Raw genomic sequence first — 9,349 nt, forward strand, 5'->3', positions numbered from 1 at the left:
CCAAACGTGGAGTTTTGATACTTTTTAATAGTTAGAATGTTTTGTAAAATTTGGGCTCCTGGGGGGGGGATCCCTGGTGCTGTGGGGTCACTCAGTAAGTATGTCAGTACCTTTCGCCAGCATTCAGGACTGTTCAGGGAAGGAGGCAGAAGCAAGAACATTGGTAGTTCAAGGTCATCCGTGGCTATAGAGTGAGCATGGGGCTATCCTTGGCTACATGAGATCCTGTTTGAATAAAGTGCAGAAGTAGTAGGATGAGTCTGTTCTTTGTTTGCATCGAACGATTGTGTGCCTGCACAATGAGTAGGAAGTTAATTTCATTTTGAAGATCAGTGCTTCTAAGTAGAAGGTCTAGGCCTTGAGCAGCCATTTTCCAGAGCAAAATAGATCATCTTGTCAGTCCTACTGCTGCTCCCATAGTGTGGGCTCTGTTCCCTCTGACAGGAAGAGCCTTAACACCAAGATCCCAATCTTAGAAGTACAACTACAGTAACTAAGTGCATGCATAGTACGCACAACTACAGTAACAGTTCATACAGTACTCAGCTTCATAGCCACGGGGACAGAGTCTGGACAGATGAGAAGCCTTATCCCTCCCTGCTTCCTCATGCAAGGATCCCATACAGCTGTCAGCAAGCACCATACTCCAGAAAAAGGAAATAAACATGGCGTGCACACCAAAGACACACACTTAAGCAAGAAGTGAGAGACCACAGGAAATGGGTTCACTGGTGCAAGTTTATCACAAAACAACCATCAAATAATGAGTTTATTTATACTCTAAAATAAATATTAACATGCACCTTATGGGTCATGGCCAGAATAGAACTTGGACAGGAAGTCCTTTGGCCTCGGTGTTTCTGTTTCATGGAAGAACCGCATAATGTGTGTCCGCTGTTTCCACACGTGGATGGTTTCCTGGAGCTCCATCTTCCCCTGGACACGTGAACGGAAGGTAGTCAGTTCAAGCCATCAAATGAAGAGCACAAGACTCAAGTTCAGTACTCTGTTTGGTATGGACTTGCTAATGACCCTGGGTGAGTAAATCTTCTAAGGCGAGTTTCTGCATTTGGAGGGTGGTGGGACTCAATGACCTGCCGCTTTTCCAAGAGAAGTAACTAACAGGTTCCCAGGACTGCGCAACACGATTGGTTTAACGTCATGTTTCTATGTAACAGTGTGTAGTATTTCCTGGTTTGCCATGAGCTACTGCTGATGGACCATGACTGGCCTGGGAAACACAAGGGCCACAGTCTGACCTCATCTGTACCATCCCTGAAGCCATCCTGCTTTCCTCTTCTGGTGGTTGGCATACTGGTGAGACAGTGACTTCCAGGGGTGGCATCTTTCCTGCTTCCCATTTTTTTTTTTTTTTTTTTTAGTTTTTTTGAGACAGGGTTTCTCTGTAGCTTTCGAGCTTGTCCTGGAACTAGCTCTTGTAGACTAGGCTGGCCTCGAACTAACAGAGATCCACCTGCCTCTGCCCTGCTTTCCACTGTTAAAAAGTCACAAAATGCGAGGCCCCAGTGGACTTCCTCTTCAGCAATCTCACAAGCTTATTTAGGGGCTGAGGTAAGAGGCTGTCTGATTCTAACCCAGGCTACATAGTGAGTGTTTCAAAAGTGGAGACCTCCATGCCTTTAATTCTGGCACTTGGGAGGCAGAGGCAGACAGATCTCAGGGCCAAGCCAGGTCTCCACAGTAAGACCCTGGCTTTAAAAATAAAAGAAATGGTGACCTCCAGTTGAACTAGGAATCAGCAATAGCTGCTAAGTCAAGAGCTGTCTCCCTGCCCCCTTTCTTTTGGGTGGGGAGGGGAATTTGAAACAGAATTTCTCTGGGTAGCCCTGGCTGGCCTTGAACTCACAGAGACTGCCTACCTCTGCCTGAATGCTAGGATTAAAGGTGTGCACCACCACCCAGCAGCAGCTGGCTTTTAATGAAGACTCAGAAGCACAAGACAAGCTGGCAGATCTTTTAAGTTCATCAGAGAGGGTAGTTACCTTAATGACCAGGAGATCAACCACTCTGGGGTCTGTGACATGAGCATTCTTCATGAACATTTCTCGGACTTTATCCCGTCCCTGTTTTATGGTGATGTCCAACTGGAATAATTGCACTAAAGAGAAAACATGATGACTCTGTAGAAATTAGACCATTTAAACATGTTTTTAGATGCCTATATCAGTGGATGTCCAGTGAAGAAGAGGCTCCCACATAGCCCTACCCTCAGCCCGGACACAGGTCATGCTAAATTGCCTGGAGCTCAATGCTCTTGACTTGACCTCCAGAGAAGCTGGGAGTACAGGTGCTTTTTGTGCGCATGGGAGTGAGTTAGGGTAGAATCTAGGGCCTTTCACATGTTAGGCAAGGGCCCTATCACTGAGGACTATCCAGAAACAGTGGCACATGCCTGCAATCCCAGCATTGGGAACTTAGGCTGGTGGATCAAAGGTCTGAGGGAAATCCTAACAAAAATAAAAACAAGCCCAGTGCGGTGGCACACAGAGGCAGATGGATCTCTATGAGTTTAGGGCCTGTCTAGTCCAGCAAGTTCCAGGCCAATCAAGGGCACAGACTGAGACACTGTCCCAGAAAAACAAAAGAACAAAAAGTCACAAAAAGGTACCCCCCCCAAAGTCATAATAATCTCTGAAAACGATTAATTAGGGACAGCTGTGTTTAAATCAAGTTTGAGCCTTTCATTATACTCAAATTCAGTGATCTTGGAAATGGTAAACACTACAAATTTAGGCTCTCTGAGAGTAGCTGAGGGATTTTGGAAAAAAAAACAAAAAAATGGGGCTGTAAGATGACCAGGACACTAAACAAATGCACACTGACACAGAACCTGGAATTTAGAATCTCACTTTTGTGAAGCATCAGACCCAGAGAAACCAAAGTGCTCTCAAGTAAACACGGGTCTCAGGTAGGTTTTGCTCCTTCAGTCTGTTCTAAGAACTGTGAGGAATTCCACNTCTCTCTCTCTCTCTCTCTCTCTCTCTCTCTCTCTCTCCCCCTCTCTCCCTCTCTCCCTCTCTCCCTCTCTCTTTGAGACAGGGTTTCTCTGTGTAGCTTTGGTGCCTGTCCTGGAACTAGCTCTTGTAGACCAGGCTGGCCTCTTGCTCACAGACATCCTCCTGTCTCTGCCTCCCGAGTGCTGGGATTAAAGGTGTGCGCCACCACTGCTTGATTTATAGGCATCATTCTTAAGATCAATATCATGGTACAAGATAGCTGCTCGAACTTCAGCCAGCCCATTTCAGTTTGAGAAGGAAGGAAATGATTGTGTTAGCCTTTAGACGTATTTCCCAGAGGTCCCACGTGATATTTATGTCTCCAGTTCTTAGCCAGACCGAGTGCTTTAATCATACTTAGCTGTAAGAGAAAGCCATGAGAGGTACTCTGTTGGTGTGCATTGCCTCCTGTTGGGAAAGTTGGGTTCTCAGTGAATAACCTAGCGTGCCGACCGAAGCCGAAGAGAGACATATTGTCTTGTCCTGTTCTGTTTCTCGACGTGACACAAACGAGAGCTATGTGGGAAGAGGAGCTTCAGCTGAGAAAAGGTCTTCAGAATCAGATTGCTTGGAGACTGGGAAGGTGGCTCAGCGGTTATGAATTAATTGTTGATATGGGAGGGCCCAGCCACCTCTGGGTAGTACCCCTGGGCACAGGTGGTCCTGGGGTAGAGACGAAAGCAGACTGAGCAGGCAGATAAGCAGTTCCTACATGGTCTGTGCTTCAGTTTCTGCTCCAGGTTGTTGTTGCCTTGACTTCCTGCCCTGACTTTCCTCTGTGATGGACTATAAACTGTAAGCTCCCCAAGTTGCTTTTGGTCGTGGTGTTTTTATCACAGAAATAGATACCTAGCTAAAACACAAATGTTTCAAAGAGATTGGATAGCTAGGCACATTGATATATGTATATATATGTAGTCCCAGCTACTCAGGACCCTGAGACAGATTTGCTTGAGAAGTCTGAGAACAGTCTAGGCGCCATAGCAATAACCCGTGTCCACAGCGAACGGTAAAATCGGCATGGCTAGTATGCTGTAAACCTAGCATTGAGGCAGGATGACCACAGGTTCATGGGTAGTCTAAGCTACAGAACAAGACCCTGTCACAGAGTAAAGTGGTAGTGGGAGAGAGCATATTTCTTTTCTTTTTTTTTTTTTTTTTGGTTTTGGTTTTTCGAGACAGGGTTTCTCTGTAGCTTTTGGAGCCTGTCCTGGAAATAGCCCTTGTAGACCAGGCTGGCCTCGAACTCCCAGAGATCCACCTGCCTCTGCCTCCCGAGTGAGAGCATATTTCTTTAGAAATACTCTTTCTTGACCTGCTTTGTCTGTTTACTTTTCCTTTTGCTACATATTTGTCCTCATGACCGCCACTCCAGAGTGACTGATTTGGCCACATATATAATAAATATCCCTGTCTCTGGGGTTTGTGTTGATTATTTATGCCTGAGAATTGGTTTCATTTCCTATCAGCTCCTTCTGTTGGTGTGCTATGCTGTTGGGTTGCAGCCTCTGAAGACTCTTATTTCCACACAGGCAATCTTGCTGCCAACGACCTCTCCACTTCCCGAACAGGCAGACTACAGAAAGTCCTGGACAGTTATGTGCCCCAAGACATCAGGGACAGGAATCAAGTTCGAGTCACCTCATGGGATGGCAGGAAGTGGGGAGAACTGGAGGGGGACACCTATGACCGGGTAAGTGATTTCTGACCTCTGAGCTCAGGCTTCAGGTCCCATAGGTAAGATCCAGCTCCTGTGTTTTGATTGTGCAGGGCTGTTTTCGGACCTAGACAGTTCTCCATGAGTGACTTGGAGAAAGAGCTATTTGGAGAATTCTCAGTTCAGCTTGGATGACTTGCTACTATTTTCATTAGCGATAGTTGGCAGCAAAAAGAATGTGAACCTAACTGAGTGTGGAAGAAGTTATTAGGCATATTTTATTCCTGAAGTCACTTGGTTGCTTGGAGCCCTCATGAAGATGAGTATGAATGAGAACATGTTATTTATTTCTGAATATTAATACAGCACATAGTGCAAAATTCAGGAGGTATTAGGTGAAAAATAAGCTTTCTTTTTAGACCTGTACATAGTTATCTACTTCCTCTTCCTGCAGACTATTGTTTTTGTTTTCTGTAGCCTTTATAGGTATTTGTAAGTTTCTTAAAAATGGAAATGGTGGCCGGGCAGTGGTGGCACAAGCCTTTAATCCCAGCACTCGGGAGGCAGAGGCAGGCGGCTCTCTGTGAGTTCGAGACCAGCCTGGTCTACAGAGCTAGTTCCAGGACAGGCTCCAAAGCCACAGAGAAACCCTGTCTCAAAAAACAAAATCCAGCACAGTGACAGCACTGAGGGAGACAGCAAGATTCAGGGTGAGCGAGTCATCGCAAGGAAAAGAGGTGTTCTGTAGAAGTAGCGATGAGATTTCAAAATACTAGAGCAAGCTGAGTTAGCAAAGCTAGGGAGACCTGAGAAGCCTCAAACCTGGAGGCTTTCAAGGGCTCCAGGAAGCTACTGCATGGCCTTGGCCAAGTCGTTTCCCTCCGATGGTCCAGTTTGTTTTCCAGAATGGGGAATGGCCAACTGCAAGTCCTTCGCCAGTTTGGTTACAAAATCCAATGGGCATCTGGAACATGTCTGGAACTGTAAGCTGACCCTGGGTTCCAGAAGCTCCCTGGGCTAGCTCTGGAGCCCGGTCCCGTCAATTTGTCTCTCGGTGTCCTCAGCTACAATCAAGAGTCACCCACAGTCCCTGCTCTCCCCTCCCAGGGGCTTGGTAAGGAATACAGGAACAAAAGCCACCAAAGCGGCTAGGTCGCTCGGAAGCTGTGTCCCGGTGTGCGGCATGTCTGCCTCGCGAGACCCTCTTCCCCCGAAAGTCAGGAGTCGTTTCTGCCCTAGTCGGTGACCTCAGCTCGGCCGTGAGACCTTGGGCAGGTGCCTCAGGGCCCCGGACGCACCCCGGCCTCTCACCAGTGTTCGGCACCTCCCGATACCAAGCGCGGTAGAGCTCGCGCACCCTCCGCTTGGCCTCGTTCAGGTCGCGACTGAAAATAGGCTTCACCGCGGTGCTGGCCGCGGAACCGGCCTGCCGCAAGCCGCTGGCCGCCATCTTGCCAAGGAAGCCCCGCCCCCTGGGCGCGCGCATGCGCTGTGCTAGGTGACGCGTCGCCGTGCCTTCTGCGGTGCGAGAGGGCGGTGGATTGGCTGGAAGCCTCCCCGGAAGCCGGGCTTTGAGGAGGGAACGGGGACCGGCGCTTGGGGCGGTCGAGGTGGCGCCGAGGGTCTCCCTGAGCCAGCAGGGGGCGCAGCGTCCAGGCTTCCGTCAGCGGTCCGAAGCTCGACGCCCGGGCCTGCCCAGAGGTTTGTTCCTTCAGCCCCGCGGGCGGCAGGCTCTGAGGTGGATGACGGCGCCACCGTGGCGGTCTTTCCGCAGTGACGGTATATGCTGCCGAACGTATTGTGTGCGTGTCCGAAAAACCGTTTCTTCCAGACATGGTGTAGATGACAGACTGCCATCTGGCTTGAATTTTTTGATGTTTCTCAGCCCTGGGAGGCAGATAATAAGATAATAGTGATAACTCCATTTCTATTATCTATCTATCTATCTATCTATCTATCTATCTATCTATCTATCTATCTATCTATCTATCTATCTATCCTTACTTGTCATTGCTTCGGGAGGCAGGTTATACTATTAACTCCATTTCTATTTATTTATCTGTTTACCTATTTATCTATTTTAACTTGTCATTGCTTCGGGAGGCAGATAATAGTAATAATCTCCATTTCTATTTTTTTTTAACTCACTTGTAGTCGTTGCTTTTCATTGTTGTTTGATAGAAACTCTGTGTAGACCAGCTAGCCTCAGAACTTGTAGTGACTTCTTTGCCTCTGCAGGTGTGTGCCCGCTGCACTTGGCTGCGGTTGCCTTTTTTTTTTTTAATTTTATTGTACGAGGGTTTTGCATGCTTGTATGTCTGTGCAGCAGGTGTGTTTTCGGTGCCTGCAGAGACCAGAAGAAGGCGATGTTTGCCCCCAGAAGTGACGGTTGTGAGATATTTTGTGGAGCTGGGAATTGAACCCAGATCCTCTGGAAGAACAGCCAGTGTGCCTAACCGATGAGCCATCTCTAGTCCCCGTGGTTGTGTTTCTTGAAACAGGAACTCGCTATGTAGCCCTGGTTGGCTTACACTTCTGATTCCCCTGCCTCAACCTCCTTGGGTGCTAATACACCTAAGCCTAATAAGCTCTGTTTATACAAGGAATTTTCCAACCCCAACCGTGGAAGCTGGAAGGATCCTTAAATCATCCGTTCTGAGGACCACTGAGCTTTGCTGGCATGTCTCATAAGGTTATCACTGGACGTCAAGTGTGAAAAAAACAGAAACCGCTACAGTGACAAGTGGTTCCCTAAGTGTTTGATGTAGCTTAATCTCATAGCATAGTATTCTTACTTTCCAGGCAAGGAAAGCAGTGCAGAACCTCAGTCACTTGTCACATTAGATCACCTCCTTGCCTGATTCCTGACGAGAAGCCACTGCCTTTTTCTGAAAGCTCAGTTGATAGGGACTTTGAAAGTATTGAGGAAGGGGGTGGGCGGCAAGGCACAGAATTGAGTCGATGAGGGCTGACCTTGCTGTGTGACTCAGCTGGTGTAGCTTTGACCCTATATCACTCAGTCTTTATCCTGTCAAGGGATAGTGGATATTTTTCCATTTAATGTTCTTTTTCATATATATATATACATATATATATACACATATATATATATTTATTATGTATACAACATTCTGCCTCCATGTATGTCTGCAGGCCAAAAGAGGGCACCAGATCTCATTATAGATGGTTGTGAGCCATCATGTGGTTGCTGGGAATTGAACTCAGGACCTCTGGAAGAGCAGTCAGTGCTCTTAACCTTTGAGCCATCTCTCCAGCTCCCATTTAATATTCTTGAAAAACATTTGTGTGTTTGTGTGTGTGTGTGTGTGTGTGTGTGTGTGTGTGTAGAGATCAGAAGAAAACTTTCAAGAGTTTTCCATGTGGTCCCAGGAGTTGAATTCCTGGGAAATGCCTTTACCTATGGAGGTATTCTGCCAGCCCGTATTTGTTTATTTTAGTGGGTATACAATCCCTGTATACAGGAACTGGAAGAGATAGTTCAGCCAGCAGAGGGCTTGTTATGTATCTCAGTTAGGGTTTCTATTGCTGCAATCAAACACCACGACCAAAAAGTAAGTTGGGGAGGAAAGAGTTTGCTTGACTTACACTTCAACATTGCTGTTCATCACCAAAGAAAGTCAGGACAGGAACTCACATAGGGCCAGAACCTGGAGGCAGGAGCTGATGATGCAGAGGCCATGGAGGGTGCTGCTTACTAATTTGTTTCCCATGGCTTGCTCAGCCTGCTTTTGTATAGAACCCAGGACCACCAGCCCAGGGATGGCCCCACCTACAATGGGATGGACCCTCTCTCATTGATCACTAATTTAAAAAAATGCTTTTTGTGGCTGGGATGTAAAATAAATGAATAAAAAATGCCTTACAACTGGATCTTATGGAGGCATTTTCTCAATTGATGCTCCTTTTTCTCTGATGTCTCTAGCTTGTGTCAAGTTGACATAAAACCAGATAGCACACTATGCAAGAGTGAGGATCTGATTTCAAACCTAACACCAGTGTAAAAGGCTGGAAATGATGGTCTTCAGGGGTCGTGGAAACAAGTAGATCCCTGGGGTTTTATTGCCATCCAGAGTAGCCTAATCAGGAAGTCTCAGGTCCCAGTGAGAGATCCTGTCTCAAAACAAAACAAAACAAAACAAAACAAAAAAACAAAAAACCCCGGATGGCTCCTAAGGAAGGACATCAGAGACTGACCTTTGCTTTCACACACACACACACACACACACACACACACACAGATGTATACAGCAATGCCCCATATATATAACTAATTTATGCTGTATAGTAGAGCTGATGAATTACTGCCTAATGACATTCTAATATGGTAACTGCGCCATGCATTATGGATATCTTAGGGTGATGTAAACAAACTTATAGTACTTCAGTCAACACATGCACAACTATGCTCAGCACACAGCACTTAATAATTACTGGTTGTATATTCACTATTTGTTCTAGTTACAGTTCTATTGCTGTGAGGACACCATGACCAAGATAACCTATAAAAGAAAGCATTTAATTGGGGGTTTGCATACAGTTTCAGGGAGTTAAGTTCATGACCATCTTGGTGGGAAGCATGGCAGCAGGCAGGCACGACACTGAAGCAGTAGCTGAGAGCATCCTCCTCCCTCCCTCCCTCCCTCCCTCCCTCCCT

At 46.7% G+C, this 9,349-nt stretch overlaps 2 protein-coding genes across 3 annotated transcripts in view; one reads left to right on the plus strand and one right to left on the minus strand.

Moving 5' to 3' along the window:
* Nucleotides 1-720: 720 nt before the first annotated feature.
* Ndufa6 (NADH:ubiquinone oxidoreductase subunit A6) lies at nucleotides 721-6,163 on the minus strand. The gene is made up of 3 exons (XM_050165573.1): nucleotides 5,986-6,163; nucleotides 2,004-2,119; nucleotides 721-936 (listed from the first exon to the last, which is right to left on the minus strand). Exons 1-3 carry the CDS (start codon nucleotides 6,158-6,160, stop codon nucleotides 805-807), a joined length of 423 nt encoding a protein of 140 aa, XP_050021530.1. The 5' UTR covers nucleotides 6,161-6,163; the 3' UTR covers nucleotides 721-804.
* Nucleotides 4,341-9,349, plus strand: part of LOC126515718 (5-methylcytosine rRNA methyltransferase NSUN4) — a 14,281-nt gene continuing 9,272 nt past the window's right edge. Inside the window, exon 1 of one of the 2 annotated variants that reach the window (XM_050165571.1) lies at nucleotides 4,341-4,710. In XM_050165571.1, the coding sequence (XP_050021528.1) occupies nucleotides 4,456-4,710 (255 nt within the window). In that variant the 5' untranslated portion in view covers nucleotides 4,341-4,455. The remainder of the gene's footprint in view (nucleotides 4,711-9,349) is intronic. The other variant, XM_050165572.1, reaches the window with a different exon arrangement.

This window comes from Alexandromys fortis, unplaced genomic scaffold (assembly GCF_014885135.2).
Source record: "Alexandromys fortis isolate MF-2015 unplaced genomic scaffold, M_Fortis_MF-2015_v1.1 scaffold_157, whole genome shotgun sequence".
Taxonomy (NCBI): Eukaryota; Metazoa; Chordata; class Mammalia; order Rodentia; family Cricetidae; genus Alexandromys; species Alexandromys fortis.

Bases quoted from the DNA above. Each gene is read 5' to 3' on its own strand.
- Ndufa6 (XM_050165573.1), bottom strand. From the start codon at position 6,160: ATGCGCGCGCCCAGGGGGCGGGGCTTCCTTGGCAAGATGGCGGCCAGC. The intron at 2,120-5,985 runs GTGAGAGGCCGG...TTTTCTCTTTAG, and splicing joins TCGGGAGGTGCCGAACACTG to TGCAATTATTCCAGTTGGAC. The intron at 937-2,003 runs GTAACTACCCTC...TCACGTGTCCAG, and splicing joins TTGATCTCCTGGTCATTAAG to GGGAAGATGGAGCTCCAGGA.